Source organism: Cynocephalus volans, chromosome 15, assembly GCF_027409185.1.
Source record: "Cynocephalus volans isolate mCynVol1 chromosome 15, mCynVol1.pri, whole genome shotgun sequence".
Classification (NCBI taxonomy): domain Eukaryota; kingdom Metazoa; phylum Chordata; class Mammalia; order Dermoptera; family Cynocephalidae; genus Cynocephalus; species Cynocephalus volans.
In genome coordinates, this window is record NC_084474.1 from 11,306,716 (window position 1) to 11,323,999 (window position 17,284).

General features: G+C 36.5%; 1 protein-coding gene across 3 annotated transcripts in view; it reads right to left on the reverse strand.

Annotated features, from left to right (window-relative positions):
- The window catches only part of RB1CC1 (RB1 inducible coiled-coil 1), an 87,093-nt gene that overhangs the window by 41,529 nt on the left and 28,280 nt on the right, over nucleotides 1–17,284 (reverse strand). For all 3 annotated transcript variants that reach the window (XM_063079476.1, XM_063079475.1, XM_063079474.1), the window contains exons 6-8: nucleotides 11,255–11,457; nucleotides 9,047–9,470; nucleotides 4,942–5,112 (exon numbers count right to left, since the gene is read on the reverse strand). In XM_063079476.1, coding sequence (XP_062935546.1) covers nucleotides 4,942–5,112; nucleotides 9,047–9,470; nucleotides 11,255–11,457 — 798 coding nt within the window. The remainder of the gene's footprint in view (nucleotides 1–4,941; nucleotides 5,113–9,046; nucleotides 9,471–11,254; nucleotides 11,458–17,284) is intronic.

A 17,284-nucleotide genomic window follows, 5' to 3' on the forward strand; every position in this document is an offset into this window, starting at 1 on the left:
TACTCTGCTCATTATTTATTGGAAAAGTTGACTCATTTTGCCTTTATGGAAGGCATTATAATGTTTTTAATTAACATATAAAATACATTAAACACCTCAGCCCAGCAATTCCATTATAGAAGTTCTTACCTAAAGAAATATTAGAACAGGCATGTAAAGATAGATGTACTGGGATATTCATATAATACTTGTAATAAGGAAAAACTGAAACACCCTAAATGACCATCAAAAGAAGCATGGTTAAATAAATTTTTTGATTCATTCTACGGAAGGTTAAAAAAGAATGACACTGAAGAAGCAGCAAAAGATCAGGAATGCAGAGTTCTGTCTCTAGTACTGGTAGTCTATGAATATAATGGTAATATTGACCAAGCTCTTTGTGACCTTAGGTATGGGAGATCTATGAAAGCAGTGAAGGAACCAGGCATAGTTAAGAGGCTGGGATCCAGGAGAAGGTAACCCAAAGAGGTAATGTAGGGCTCAGGACCCGACTCTGGCTCACAGACGTCCCACAGGCGTGGCATGGAGTGCCGCTTCTTGATGCCACTGCGGCCTGCCTCCCACTGCTCCTCAGTCTGCAATGACATGTCTGAGGCTGAGCTGGGGAGACCCTGGTGCAGCATGGGCTCACGAGGCTGCCCAGGCCCCTCATTCCCTGCCACAGCAATGAAGGCTGTGTGGGTCAGGGGTGGCCAATACTGGCCGTTCTGGGCCAGTTCGGTGGCAGCTAGGGCAGGCCCTCAGCCAGGTGCCTCACAGACTGCAGGGAAAGGAGTCTTCTGCCGCTGCTTCTGCTCTTCTAGCTGCTGCTGCAGCTGCTATATCTGCTCCAGCTGCAGTGCAAACTGAGCCTGGCATGTAAGTTAGGTGACTAGGAATGCGGGACTTCCTCTGATTCCTGAAGAAGAGACCAAAGCTAAGAATAAGTAGCCAGCAGTTGTGATTTTGCTATGGAGCTAGGAAATAAAAAATTGGAGATCAGAGCCAGCCAAGGGAAAGGACACTAGAACACCCTTTGCATTCTGATCCCTAAAAGTTATACCCCATGAAAGAATAAGAGTAAACCAAAATTAGGCTGGCCATCACAAGGACTGAAACACTAACTGCCGATTACCTAAATTTCTGAAACTAGATTAAAGTGATTTAAGATTGTAATTGCCCCCAACACATGAAGCAAACAAATTCTCTGTAGAAGAAAATATTATCCTAGGCCTCATAATTTCTTTGGTTTTTCTCATCAAAAGTAATCAGGCACAAGAAAAAGCAAGACCACGTGAACAAAAACTGTAAAAAACAAAAGAAAACATAAACAGACCCACAGGAACATATAATGGAATTAACAGACATAAACTTTTAAACTACTACGTGCTTACTGTGATCAAAGAGATGATAAACAAGAGTGAATATTTTGGTAGAGAATCTGAGACTATATAAACAAAAGGACCAAACTGAAATTGTAGAGCTGAAAAACAAACAACAAAAATAAGAAATCAATAAATGGTTAACTACAACCAGTTACCACTGAAAAGAGAATTAGTTAGAACGTTAGATAGGTTAAAAGTAAATATCTAGAATGCAGTACAGAGAGAAAAGGGGATGAAAAATACAGACAGCAAGTGTAAATGGAAGGGATGTGGTGAAAACTAACACACGTGTGAATGGAATCACTGAAGGACAAGGGAAGCAAGTGATGCAAAAACCAAGATTTGAAGAGAAACTGACAATTTTCCCAAATGATACAAGTCATTATGCCACAGATTCAAGAAGCACTACAAGCCCAATGCGGGATATATATAAAGAAAGCCACACCTTGTCATCATAGTAAAACTGCTAACAAACAAAAAAAGGCAAAAAAATGCTAACAATAAAGAGCCAACAACCCAGAATTCTATGCCTAGTGAAAATATCCTCCAGAAGTCAAAATGACTTAAAAAGATTTTCAAATGACAAAACTGAATTTGTCACTAAAAGGAAATAATAAGAGACATTCTAATTTATAGCAGCCTTGACTACATCAAGATGCATGTTTCACTAAATAAAAGGAAAAAACTAATCTGGGGGATATGATCATTCATATGTTCTAACAAAAGAGCACATTTAGAGGGGAAATACTGGCAAAGTTAAAACAGAAGGGCACGTGTTAGAATCCAATTATGAAATTTAACTGTTTGGCTACAGGCTGTTTTGCCAGTGTACTTGTCACAATGGAGGCCAAGCAGTCGTGAAATAAAGAACGGCACTGGTTTAGGGGGAAATGTATAGGTTTACCACTCTCTGCCATTCCATCACTTTTTTTTTTTTTAACTTTATTTATTGAATCAGAATTGATTATACATATTTTGGGGGTTCAACATTGAGATATGTTCATCAAATCAATATTACTAGCACACATATTGCTACAAATTGTAATTATTCTTTATGCCCCTTGTCCAATCTCTCCCCATCCCCGACTTCCCCCAACCTAATACCCTAGATTTCTTCTCTCCTTCTGAAAGAATAATGGTTACTCTGTTGATTTGCTGACTAGGTGATCTGTCCAATGCTGAGAAGTGTGATCAGGTCCCCCAATATTATCATAGAGCAGATGCTTCTTCCGTCACTCTGAAATGGGCTTTGTGGAGAAAGACATCCTCTTCTTTATCTCTACTGGTGACTCTCCTTGCGTCAATGCACTCCAGTGGCTAGCGGACCAACTGTGTGGTGGTTGTGGTGTCTAGCCTTTTTTGCAGCAGCCATGGTTATTGTGGTGGCTGTGGTGGGCCCACCCACATGGAGGTGATGTTTTTGGCATGCTCCTTGGTGCTGGCAGTGTGCCTGGTTGTGGGAGGGGGTCTGGTCCTCTTCTCCATGACTTGGGTCCCCGGATGGGCCCCAAAGCGCTGGCACGGTGTGCCTGGTTGTGGGATGGGGGTCTGGTCCCCAGCTCCATGCCTCAGGTCACTGGGCAGGCCCTGACATGCTGGCGCGGTGTGCCTGGCTGTGGGAGAGGTGTCCGGTCCTCTTTTCCATGCCTCAGGTCCCCGGGTGGGCACCGAGGCACTGGCACAGTGTGCCTAGATGTGGGAGTGGGGTCCAGGCCCCAGCTCCAACCTCTGGTTCCCAGGCAGGCCCCAAGGTGCTGGTGGTGTGCCTGGGCTGGAACTGATTTGTTGTCCTTTGCTTACTTCTAAAATGGGAGAACTTCCTGTGGGAACCAGTACTTGAGCTGTGTGGTTGAGCTAAATTGCTTCTTTGCTACTGTTTCCCTAGGGAATGCTATTTGTGCAGCTCAGGGTTTAAAGGGTGACCTTATAGGTACTTCCAGCTCTCCAGAGACCCGGTAGATCTGGGTTGTGTAGAAACTCTTGATCTGGGCCTGAGTTTTTTCACCAAACTGCACCCCATGCAATTCTGCATTCCCAACCAGTCTCCTCTGAGTGGTCCTGTGCTGATCGGGGGGCAGATCAGCTGCCCTTGCTGTGTGCCAGTGAGCCCCCAGTGGGCCTGTCTCCCCCACTACCCGTGCTGCAAACACTTCCCATGGGATGGGCCCTGCGCCGGTCCCTTGTGTTGACTCACCTGCCTCTGAATAGCTCCCCTTTTTCAGCTGTTCTGGCTCCTCGCTCCTGCGTGGGTCCATGGGAACCCTAGTAGTGGTCTTGCTGTTCCAGGGGCCTCCAAGGCCCTCTTCTCCCCTGCCGCCTCCAAGCAACTTCATCCGAAGGGCACAGCTGTGACTTCTGCCAGCTACTGCTCCATGCGCTCAGCAGTTCCAGCCTTAAAGCGGCTGCAGCCCAAAACACTTAGAGCAGTTTTTTCTTTCTCTCATCGTGGCTTCTCCCACCTTCATGAACTCTGTAGGTCTCTCCTCCTCGTCCCCTGAGCTCCAGCAGCCCCAGCTTGAGTGATGTTACATTTTTATAGTTGTAAATTGTTGATTTGTGGGAGAGAGTGATACTGGGGACCATCTATTCCACCGTCTTGACCGGAACTCCCTCCATCCCCTTCTGATGGTTATAAATCTACTTTGACAACAGAGCTCTTGGAACATTATTAAATTAGAATTTTTACTTAAGCATTAGTAAATTATCCAAGATTTTTTGTATTTTCCTTCATCCTTTAAAATTTTCATTTCTTTTCCTTTTTTCTTTTTGAATGGGGAGTAGGAAGTGCTCATATGTTTAGTACAATGCCTGCTTTTATCACATTTTTAACGTATTAAAAAAATGTTGATTTCTTTCCCTAGCTGCAAGTAGCATGTTCATGGTTTACCTTTCAGTTTTCACCTAAGATAGCCTGAGCTCATTTTATTTTATCAAACCTGACCATTAAAAACATGCCTTTTGCAACATGGAAGGACTTAACATTATGTTAAGTGAAGTAAGCCAGGCACAAAAAGACAAATACCACATGACCTCACTCATAAGAGGAATCTAAGAAAAAGAAAAAAATGTTGATATTATAGAGGGACAGGCAGAGAACCAAAGAGTGGATACCAGAGACTGGAGAGGGAAAGGTGGGGGAAGGGAAAACAGGGAGAGGCTGGCCAACAGGTACAAAATTATAATTAGACAGGAGGAATAATTTCTGATGTTCTTTTGCACAGTAGGGCAACTGGTTAACAATTAGGTTTTGTATATTGCATAATAGCTAGAGGAGAGGCTTTTGAATGTTTTCACCACAAAGAAATGATAAATGCATGCGGTGACTGATACATTAACTACCTTAACCCCTTCATTATATAACATATTTATGTATCAAAACATCAGACTGTACCCCACAAGTATGTACAACATGTAAGTTAAAAAGCTTTCTTCTTTATTACATGGAAACTGTAATACTGCATTAACAATATTCAAGGATGAAGTGAAACATGGTGCATACTAAATTGATATTGCACATAAAACACTTGTATAGACAAACTACAAATTCCTCTTCCTGAGAGATGTCTGGAATAGGTACCTGAGCGAGCTCTTTCTGTTCATTCACCAGCCGGCCACAGCTAGCTATCATCTGGTCCAGGGCATACAGGCGATCTTCAAGCCCTTTAATGGCTTTCATATTCTGATTATCAAGTTTGGCAATAGTTTGACGGCATTCTGCTATAAATGGTCGAATAATCCGTGGGTCAAGCTAAATGACAAAGAAACATTTATGAATAAAATATTCAACAAATAGTTTAAAATATATTTCACGCTATTTTGGTATACAGCTTCAGAGAAAATAAAAGTGATACAGGAAGATATAGAAAAGCAAAAGTATGAGAAATCTAATGTCAAGAACAAGATAAATACTACCCTAAACAATTAATCCCAAATACTCTAGAATATATAATTGGGAACATAGTTCCAGGAATCACACATTTCAGTCACACAATTTAATCAACTCTCAATATCCCTCAGAAAGTGTTATTTGCAAGTTCTTATGAAGTACAGCAGACTTAATGACTACCATTCCTTGGTCATTAATTCTCTTACCTATCCAACTTTTCTCTAAAATATATCAACTTCTTCAGTCAAACTTACCTCTCTCCTGAAGACAGAAGATAAAACTCCTTTATTCTCAGTCTCAATCTCCTCAAGGAATTTGATTAATTAACTGTTACTTTTTACTCTTTATTACTCTTCAATCTCTCCTGTTCCCAGATTTTAATTCTATAAACTTGTTGGATTTCATGAATCCTAAAGAATCTTTTAACACTGCTTCCTTTCCCTTGAAAGAATATTTTATACTGGCTGCCTTTTTCTCTTCATTTTCCATAACAACTGCTTGGCCAAAGTTCACCAATGACCTCAACTCTACTTGAGGCTCTTATACATTTAGCACAGCAGACAACCTTTTCCAAACGCCACAGACTTTGGGACATTGCCTCTGCTGTTTCCCCCACAGCATCCTTCTCTGGCTCTTCTTCCTCTATCTCTGACTTTGTCCTTAGCTCATTTATACTATCCTCTATATGATTTCAGCATTAAGCATAACTTCTATGGAGGTAACTCCCAAACCTATTTCAATCCCTGATCTGTCTCATAAATTCTCATACTGTGTTTCTGATTGTTTATTAATATCTACATGTGGATATCAACCATGATATTTTTTACTACTGACTTCTTATGGCTGTCTCCTGATAAAAGCCCCAAATGGCTTCCTTCTTCCCACAAATAATATCCAATAAATGTTGAATAAAAGCTTCAGTAATTCGTTACCAGTAAATCTTTCCAGGCCAACCATATTTTCAAGCTGAATTAGCTGTTACTTCAAGACAAACCCTGTGTTTTTCTACCTCTGATCTTTGTTCACATTGCATACACTGCCTAGCTGCTTAAGTCCATCTCTGTCCCTGTATAAACGTCCTAGTCAAATACCACCTCCCTCAAGATGTCTTCTATGATCTCTACAGTCAAAAGGACTGTGACTTATTTAATGTATGGTGTCTTGTACACAGAGCACACAAAAGCAGTTAAAACTGAACTATTATTCCACTGTTATTATCAAGAATTCAAGTAGTTAATAAGAGGCTGCATTGCTAACACCACCAAAAAAAGTTAACAGTCATATTACTATTTATGTATCTATAGGCAGCACTCGCTTTGCATAGTATTGTCTTACTGAAATTTGTGCATATGTACAGGTTTTCTCACTTTTCTCAATTTTGTGGTAACTGAGTCCCGATGTGCACACATTTCCATTCCACGGTATTATGCAAAACAGAATCTGCTTATAAATTATCACAGTGATAAAGGGCTGAAAAGATGACTAAAATTAGTTCAAATTTTCAAACTGAGCACAATTGCAACTATATCTAAACTTAATAGAGGAATGATTTAAACAAGATGAAAAAAACCAAAAACCAAGGCTCTTGATTATGATGTTTCTAATATAAAACTGGGAATTCAAACTGTTAAGTGACATTATGTATGACAGAGGTTAATACATAAATGGCAATGCCAAGAGTTGAGGGCCTGTGATTCTAAATCCTAAATTCCAAAATACCTGTCTTGACTAATTTCTTGAGAAAGATATTTGAATTTGGCAATTGGAAATACTTGTGACAAATACTTCTACAACTGGGATTAGTCTGTAAAAATGATGGCTTTAAACAAAATTTGCTTTTATGGAACGTCAAACCTTGGCACATATTTTATTAATTCACTGGCAAACAGCACTACTGCTATCAGGTATCAAACAGGTTAGTTGTTGTAGAGATAAAAAGGAACCATCTCTAATCAGAGAGAAATCCCATACTCAGTTCTATAAATCTTTAAAAATGCCACTGCTGGTATCAAGAATAAATACTTGTATAAGGAACTACTGAAAGGAAAAAAATATTAATGTAAAACATAGAGGCAAAGTGCCACTTCTTACACGATACATCTCATTTACATAACATCACATATTGTGTAAAATATAAGCAAAAATATAAAAACAAACTCATCCAAAAATGAGTTTTCACTACTTTACAGCAAAAAATGTTCTTTTAGTCTAATCAGCATGTGCAACTGAGTGAAGCATTACAGGCAACATTTTAAGTCATGTTAACTAATTTTTTAACAAACTGGTATAAACAAATGAAAGTTTATATTGTACGTTTGTAATATAATTGCCATATAAAATAACGCAAGGCCTTCAGATGTTGTTGCTATGTGTTATGAAAGTAACCTTTAACCTCTAAGAAGTCAATATTGTGATCTCCTACTAAAAAACAGTATAGCTAACTTCTATTTTCGACAGGCATAAATACTTGCAAATTTTCATTATTAAGCCAGAAGAGGATCATTGTTTCTTTCTTCTTTACAAATAAAGTGAAGAAAACCTATGACTCTGCTAGATTTCAGGTTCTCCTCAGAGTCTGCAATCATACTCTGACTTCTGGCACAGTTTTAATTATAAAAAGTGACACCTCAATTATCCTGATCACAATCAAGTGGGTGATTATCTACAATCATAAAAGAAATTTTTAGGCTACCAAATGTCAAGAGTTTAAGCAGAAACACTAGCTTTCATTCATTTTTGTCAGTAATCTTTGCATAATATAGTACACACTTTGCTTCCCTGGCAAACATATCTTAATTGATTCAAATGCTTACCCTATAGGATGTCAAGGAAATGGATACTGAAAGAATTAAGAAACCTACGTTTCTTAAATTTTTGCATTTTTCTATGTCCTATAACTTAAACAAGAAAAGTGTATGCTGTTTTCTGGGCATCCCAGACAATGTGCTGTCTTTCTCTCAATAGTGAATCAAAGATCAAATCTCTTTTCCAAATGAATGCCCCTGGAGAAAAGTTTAATAACTATTCTTACCATTATCTTTTGACAAAAGCAACCTTCAAGACTTATTTAATTTTTCTGTATCACTGAAACATGTGCCCTATCAACTTCATTTCTGGCTTCAGAGATTTTGTATCAGCTTGTGGATCAGATATGAAGAGGTATTTATTTTCAGGTAAAAGTTTTTGCAAGTTTATCCAAAAAGTAAGCTCTAAAACATAATATCCAAAACATAAATACAATTATAAAATACAAATCACATCTAAGTTTTCTATTTTAAAGATCTCCAGCAGATACAGTATTTAAAATTTCTTCTTTAAAAAGTCAGAAAGAGGGGGCTGACCGGTTAGCCCACTTGGGAGAGTGTGGTGCTGGTAACCCCAAGATCAAGGGTTCAGATCTTCTTACTGGCCACCCGCCAAAAAAAAAAAAAAAAAAAAAAGTCAGAAAATGGTTTTCTCTAGGGAGATGGTGATTGTAAAGAGGCACAAGGGGACTCTCTGGGTGATGGTAATATTTAATATCTTCTTTTGGGTGGTGGCTACTCCCTTATTGCATATAAATCATTTTCATACCACTAGAAAATTTACCTTTAATCTTCACAAATTTACAGTCAATTAATAAATAAGGTTACAAATTAAATAATTTGATTCAACCTACATTAAAAAGCTTCACTCCAAGGCCTCTTAATTTTACTATAACATAATACTCGTTCTCCTATTATATAAAATATTTACTATAAATAAGTAATACAATTTAAAGTAAAGTCATAAGAAATATCAAATCAGCATTACTTACCCTGCTCATAGAATCAAAGCACTTTCTAACCAAAGATTCCACGTCATTAGGTCTATCTTGAACATTTATCCAGTCTAACAAAGAAACATTGAAAAAGGGCAGATCGTTGTCCTTAGCGTCTGCTGAAGTCTCATTGTGCTGGACAGTACTCTGACAAGACTCCCTAACTTCTTTTCTACTTTCAGCATCTGTGGCATCTGGGGCTACATGTTCCACTGACTTGTGAAATGAGGTTAACAAGGATTTGTTAGTTGCTGTAGGCATATCAGGAGAGAGCACCAGTTCAGTGGATCTTTTCGTCTCAGCCTTATCTGCTTCATGTTCAGGTAAAGAATCCAGTCTTCCCAAACATTCCCTGTAACTATGTCTGGTTAGACACTCCAACAGTGGAATCTTGGCCATTACAGAAACTGCAGTTCCTAAACTTAAAATACAAACGAGCTGTCAGTAAAACAGTAAGACTGTGGGGATTAGCATGTTTGAATTAAATCACATTTTGTTATTACACACACAAATCTTACCACCTCTCTATTACATTATATATATATAAACTAAACTATGAGCTAGCTGTACACTAAAAAAGGTCTAGTTTAGTGGAGAGAGATATCATAACACATTAAAACATCACTCTAAAGTAAAGCTAAATAAATAAATTTTCAAAAAAATTTTCAAATAGGAAGTAAAATAAAAAAAGGAAAAAAAATAAAGCTAACTATATTATACTAGAGAAGTGAACACTTGGCTTCTATCAAACCTTAAGGTATTACAAATTCGAATCTACAAAGAAGATTCATCATAGTAGTCCCTTAGCATACAGTCATGTGCTACATAACCATGTTTTAGTCAACAACAGACAGTATATATCATGGTCATTATAACAGCCATTATAATGGCTATACCATATAGCCTAAGTGTGTAGCAAGCTATACCATCTAGATTTGTGTAAGTAAACTGTATGATGTTCACAGAATGACAAAATTGCCTGATGATGCATTTCTCAGAATGTATCCCTGTTGTTAAGCAACAAGTGACTATATAACCCTTTGTTTTTAAGTCAATCAAATATCTTAGATATAATGAAACAGTTTAAAATGAACACACCTAATAAAGATTAGGTTAACTCTTCCATTCATCACATCCTCAAAATAGACAGATTCGTGTTGTCAAAAGGCATGGGGAAAATATGAAATCTTGATGACCTGACTTCTATAAAACCATATGTAGCAGCTTTGACACAGGCTCCTCCATAAACTGACATAGCTAATACAACCTTCCAAAAAATAGTTACTTGAAAAGGTTATTATATAAGCCTTAAAAAGATCTTTCTAGTCTTAATCATTATCTTTCCTGCCAAGATTTCTCCCATTGTCAACTTGAGGCCAAAATCTATCCAAATATTCATATCACAAAATAGAGAAACATGAATTAAAGAGGTTACCTAAAGAAAGAAAAAAAAAGAATGAAGAGGCAGGCAAAAAGAATGAAAGAACAAAAGAACAAACAAAAGAAAGGAAGGCAGGAAGGAAAGGAAAGATGCTACTTGCCTCTAATTCAAGATCAAGTTCATAAAAAACAACAAGAAAACACAACCAAAACCAAAAAAACTGAACGCAAAATATCGAAAGTGTGTGCATGCACACACATGCACGGTTAAGAGTTATATTCAGAACCAATGCATAATTAGATGTGTTTCTATGCAAAGAATTAAAAAGCCACCTAAATGAGAGCTAGAACATAATGGCTTTTTTTCCATCTTATCAAACCTGTATCAGGATGGCAATATTTTAAAAGAAACTAAAAGTTTTCCTTTGTGGTCCAATGTTTGGTAACTTTTCCATTTCAATTAAGTGTGTTATTTTTACATTTTGCCTTTTCCTTATTGGGCAAAAAACAGGCAAAGATTCTTGATTTTGTAAATGATTTCAAAAGTATTTTGAGCCTTTCTCATAAATAAAACAACTCCATAATAAGAACTGTGGGAGACAAAATACATGGTAAATAAAATAGACCTTAACTTTCAAATTATAAATTTATAAATCTATAAAAACTACAATCTATAAAGCACTAACATAAAAGGCTCAAAAATAAATCTCAGTAATAATAAACATATGGCCTATGAGAAACAAACTTACAGTGACTCAAACTACTGATAAATTTCAAAGCCATGTTAAACAAACATCTTATTATCCACTTTAATGGCAAACATACTGAGTAAGTTTTAACTTGATGTCTTCTATGGATTGCAGATAATTTGAATAAATACTTTCAAACTTGAAAAGTAGCTTTTGGTATGAATTTGAACAGTCCTCCAGATTGGCCATGATTGCAGCCCAGCCTTGGTGCTGAAGATGTTCATCATGGACAAGACCTTCACAAAAAGAACAAAGTTTCTTGGCAACTTCATACATTTCCTATATGGAAAAAGGGAAAAAAAGACTGTAAAAGGAGGCAATGGTTTGTGTGCATTTGTTTGTATATGTGTACATGCATGTACGCATGATGCATTCTAAGCACATTTTTTGAAGTATTTCTAATAGACTGTGTTAGCTTATCTTACTGTGCATACTTATAAAACCTAAAAATAACACAGGATATGAACACTGAGGTGTTTCTGCACAGATATCCTAAGAGGAAAGTCAACAGAATTCAGTAAGACGTTACCTCTGGAGAATAAACAGTGGGGCTTCCTATGATTTGATTAATGACTAACATGTCCCATCTCAAATGTCACTGTCCTCTAAAGAGTTATGTCAAGGCTGACATCTTTATTAAAAACAATTTTTGCAGAAGGCAAATACTAAAGAGTAAAATACATTAGCTACTTTTAGATTAATTTAACACAATTTGTGATCTAATAAAATTCTTGAAAATATTTTATGTAAACAGCTATCCCACTGTTGGGTATATACCCAGAGGAATGGAAATCATCAAGTCGAAGGTATACCTGTTTCCCAATGTTTATCGCAGCACTCTTTACAATAGCCAAGAGTTGGAACCAGCCCAAATGCCCATCATCGGATGAGTGGATACGGAAAATGTGGTACATCTACACAATGGAATACTACTCAGCTATAAAAACGAATGAAATACTGCCATTTGCAACAACATGGATGGACCTTGAGAGAATTATATTAAGTGAAACAAGTCAGGCACAGAAAGAGAAATACCACATGTTCTCACTTATTGGTGGGAGCTAAAAATTAATATATAAATTCACACACTCACACTCACTCACACACACACACACACACACACACACACAAACCGGGGGGGTGGAAGAAGATATAACAACCACAATTATTTGAAGTTGATACGACAAGCAAACAGAAAGGACATTGTTGGGGGGGAGGGGGGGAGGGAGAAGGGAGGGAGGTTTTGGTGATGGGGAGCAATAATCAGCCACAATGTATATCGACAAAATAAAATTTAAAAAAAAATAAATAAATAAAATAAAATAAATGAAAAAAATAAATAAATAAACAGCAAAAATACCTTTAGAATGAATATTTGAAATTCAGTTGCAAAAACAAATATAAAAATACCTATCAAGTATAAACTACTAGAACACAATGTAGGAGATACATGAATAAAATAAGTCCTTAGGCGTAAAAGATTTTAGTCTTCTAGTAAATAAAAGAGATCATTCTAACTTTGTTAACTGCTTTAAGACAGACATAAAAGTTAAAAGACAAAGAAGACAGAAAAGAAGAAGCCAAGGCTTTCTGAAGGTGAGAGCATTTAAGTACTGAAATGTGAAGAGAATATGAACAAATAAAAATGGGGAAAGAAGCATTTCAAAAGGTGGGAGGGCTGGCCAGTTAACTCAGTTGGTTAGAGCACAGCCTCATAACACCAAGGTCATGGGTTTGGATCCCCATACCAGCCAGCCACCACCACCCCCGACACCACCCCCCCCCCAAAAATCAAAAGGTTGGAACAGAATAAAATGGCAAAGGCAAGAAAATGTCAAATACTATTGGTTAGGAACAAATAGTTTGGAGGAAAAAGTGAGAGGAGAGGGCCACATAATGAAAGACCCAGAAAACACTAAATAAGGAGTTGGACGTTACTCAAAAACAAAGACCTCCTGAAGAACAGTTTAACATGGAAGAACATGATCAAATATATGCTTTAAGAAGACTGATGATCTGGGAAACGTTTATAAGGTGGAAGAGAACTAGGTATCTGAAAGAATGTATGTAAAATGATTATTTTCATGTTGTCACAGGCTAGTTGTAAAAAAGACTACTATAAATGCAGAAGCAGTTATCCAGTTATCAAAATAAATAGGAAATTAGAATCTCTATGGGCTAGGGATGTCAGTAAGACACTTGTGTCATATCATTAAAAACTAATCTATTACACCGACCCCAAAACAGAGGGGAAAAACTATGAAATTATAAGCGACGAGAAAAGATGTTTGCATATTTTTAAAAACACACTCAGGTGACACCCCTGAAAGGGCCAATAAAAGAGTTCTTGGGTATGTTAAAGCAAGAATTACTTATAGTACTTACAAAAAATACAGGGAGAAAATTCTTAAACTCGCAAAAGATAGAGAACATAAGAAATTAAAATATGATTCTAAATAAACACTTTAATTTCTGGAATTTTTAAAAACTATAAACATAAACTGATTTAAAATATACATATTAGATGTGTCTGGCTATGTATAAACAGATATATATGAGGGTACTTAAAAGAGTTCATGGAAAGATTCATATTACCTTTCAATTCTATTTTTCCAGGAACTTTTTGAAGTATCCTCATGTAACAGAAATAAAAGCATAATATCCATAATGCATAGAAATACCTATAATTTATGAAAACCCAACTCAATAGGAAACTAGACAAAGTAGGTGAACAGGAGAATACCATAGACACACAAAGAATAAATGGAAAGCATTCAACCTCAGTAATAACCCAATAACTGAAAAACAAATTAATAAGGTACCATTATTCTCACCTATGACAATGACAAAATTGAAGACTGAAAAATGTCGTCTTCAGGATGGGGAAATGGATACTTTCAAATTGGCTTAAGTGCAATTAGGAAACAATTATACAAACAAAATATATAATTTGACATAGCAATTTTGCTTCTAGATATTTATCCTGTGGAAATACTGGCACAGGTATACATAAACATAAATATTTAAGTATGTTGACTGTAGCACTGTTTAACAGCAAAATAAAAAGATGACAGCAGTTGGGGGACAACCTAATAGTCATCCAGAGAGGGTTGCTTAATTTATGATATTTCCAGAACGGAGTACTTTGCAACAATGAAAAAGGGATAATATATACAGTATGCTTACATTTATTTAGGGGGCTGAGGCAGGTTAGAAAATGTGAAACAGCAGAGATACGAGATAGAAACATCCCGTGTGCATATAAAAGTCTGGGAAAATGCATAACAAATATGTGATCATTACTGGGATAAGGCAGGGGATGAAATGAAAAACAAAATCACTTTTTCTCTGTATATTTTGCTGAAGTGGTATAAACATACAAACAAAAACCATTATCACCCTCTGCTTTAGAAGACAATATTGCTAATGAGCAAACTGAACCCAAAAGAAGTATCTTTACAGGTAAAAATATTAATGTTTGCTTTGCGGCAGCATAGTGACACAAATGAAAAAAGCACGGGCCATGGAGGAAAGAGGTCCTTCTTCTTTCTCACTGGTTATTTCACCTTGAAGAAATTACTTAACCTCACCTGTCCTTATCTCTTATGTGTCATAAGGAAAGGAGGGGAGTTCCAGTTTTGAGATGATGAAGTAAAGACGTCTCTGCCTGCTTCTCCTTCCTGAAACCAACTAAATACAATAGGAAACAAAGACTCCATATCTCAGTGAAAATAGGAAATAACTATATTGCCCCTACCTCACACACATACAATATATGCAGTAAACCTGTGAAGAATATGAAAATTGGATCAAGTTGGATCGAATAGAGAGAGAGGGTACCTACTATTGTAGATCTTTAGGTAAATGGGGGGAGAAATGAATCCTCCTGGTGAAAGTTGGGTGGGCTACCTGAACCTCTCTGGGTCTTATCTGAAATCCCGAGTAGCAGGAGAAGAAACCATAAAACCTATCTATACGACCTACTTGCTAACCAAGCAAAAGGCCAGACGAAAAACTGAGAGGAAAAGCAGCCCTAGAGCTGCTAGATTTTGTGTAAAGTGAAGGAAAGGATAAGTCATCTCTCTCACTGTCTCCCACATATACATTCTGCTTTTTATCAGGGATCCCCTGTGATACAGGGCTATTTCCTGCTAGCCAGGAGGAGCTGCCGTACATCCTCTCCTACACTGTCTTCTAGGAAGAATTCAACTCAAGCAAAAATTTTAAAAGATGTACCAATATGAAATCTACACTAAATTACTACAAGAAAAAAAAATAAGAATAAGGGAAATCAAAGGCAGAAGAACTTTTCCCCTATATCAAATGAGAATTATGACCAAATTCTTTCCTAAAAACTTAAACTAGTTTTGTTTAGGGAAAAAATAGACTAATTAATTAAAAAAAAAAAAAAGCTGAACTCAGAGACTCATTGGTTTAAGGTGATATAAGGTGATAAAAAATGACCTGGCAATCACTGAATTGAGGGCCACATTGGAAGGAGACTGCTAAAAACACAGGAAGTGTATGTATGTCAGCCTTGAAACACTAAAATAAGTGAAATAAATAAAATTACCAAGAAAGTAGTTGATAAAAGGTGGTATCGATGAAGAAAAGAACTAAAGACACTGACAAGAAAAATATTCAAAGATTCTGACTACTTGAATCTGAAAATTAAAATCAGACAATATCCCTAAAATATCACATATAGATCAATCAACACCAGGTCACAGGCTAGTAAAATAACTGGATTTCAATAACCTGGGCTGGCCAGTTAGCTCAGTTGATTAGAACATGGTGTGATCCCTGTACTTGCCTGCTGCCAAAAACAAAACAAAAATAAAATAAAACATACAAAAAGGTCCATGGTACATGAACCAAAAATAAAATTTAAAATACCCTTAAATCAATATAGGACAGAAGAGAGGGGAAAATCAAGCGGGCTGGAGACTAGTATGTCATAATTGCAGATGCTAGCAAAGTCTTAAAGATGACACAATATACAGAGAGATAGTGTCTTTCAAAAACCCAAGCCTACAAATATTTTCAAATGTGTAGTAAGTAATATAGTTCCCAAGATCCCTTCTTGAAGAAATTACAAGAGAACCACCTTCCCTGAGTTAAGAAATAAATATAGATAACATATGGTGAAAACAACAGGCAGTGAGCACAAGCCCATTTCAGGATGAAAGCTGAAAGAACTATGGGCACTACTTAAAAGAAGAGAATGTAAAGATGTTTAGAAGTAGAAGGTGAGACAGATTAAACACAGTCTAAGTTTACTAATTTCTTCACACTACGACAGTCGAAAGATCTTTGAAGACAGAAAAATCCAGAAACAGCAATATAAACATTATTAAAAGTATAAATGGTAACCTATAAAACAACAAAAAATAAGATAACTAACCCAAATTGGCCAGTGGAGGAGTGGGGGAAGGGGAAGGGAGTAGTATATATTAAATCTGCAGTTGCTTGGAATAGCAATAGATACTGTATAAAGAGAAGAGGTTAAACATATTAAATAAAGACATAATTATAAAAGGGGCCATTAGGAGAACACAAAACAGAGTATAAACCTTCCAAAATATCCAAAGGAACACACATGCACACAAAGAAAGTAACAGACAATAGGAAAGATTAAAAACAAGAGAAGCACTCAAAACAGAAAGCATACATAAGATGCCAGAAGAACAATATATGTTACCAAAAAATGTAAATGGGATAAACTTACTCATTATTCAAACAACTCAGAATAACATCACTGATAAAGCTAATATAATTGATATATATCAATTGCCACATCATGAAAACAGATAAACATTTGTTCTCAAATGTTCATTAATACAGTAGCTAACCAAATATTAGACAATTTAAAAAAAAACTGTTCCAAAAATTACAATATAGACTTGTCTGATCAAAAACAATAAAACTAAAAGTTAATGAAACCATGACAAAAATAAACAAATACTCTAGCACCTAGAAAACTTAAAAAATCTCTCTTATATAATACTTGGGTCAATAAAGAAACCAAAATCTCAACTGTAGAACATCTACTTTAAAAAGCCTTGTTGGTTAGCTCAGTTGGTTAGAGCATGGTGGTATAACACCA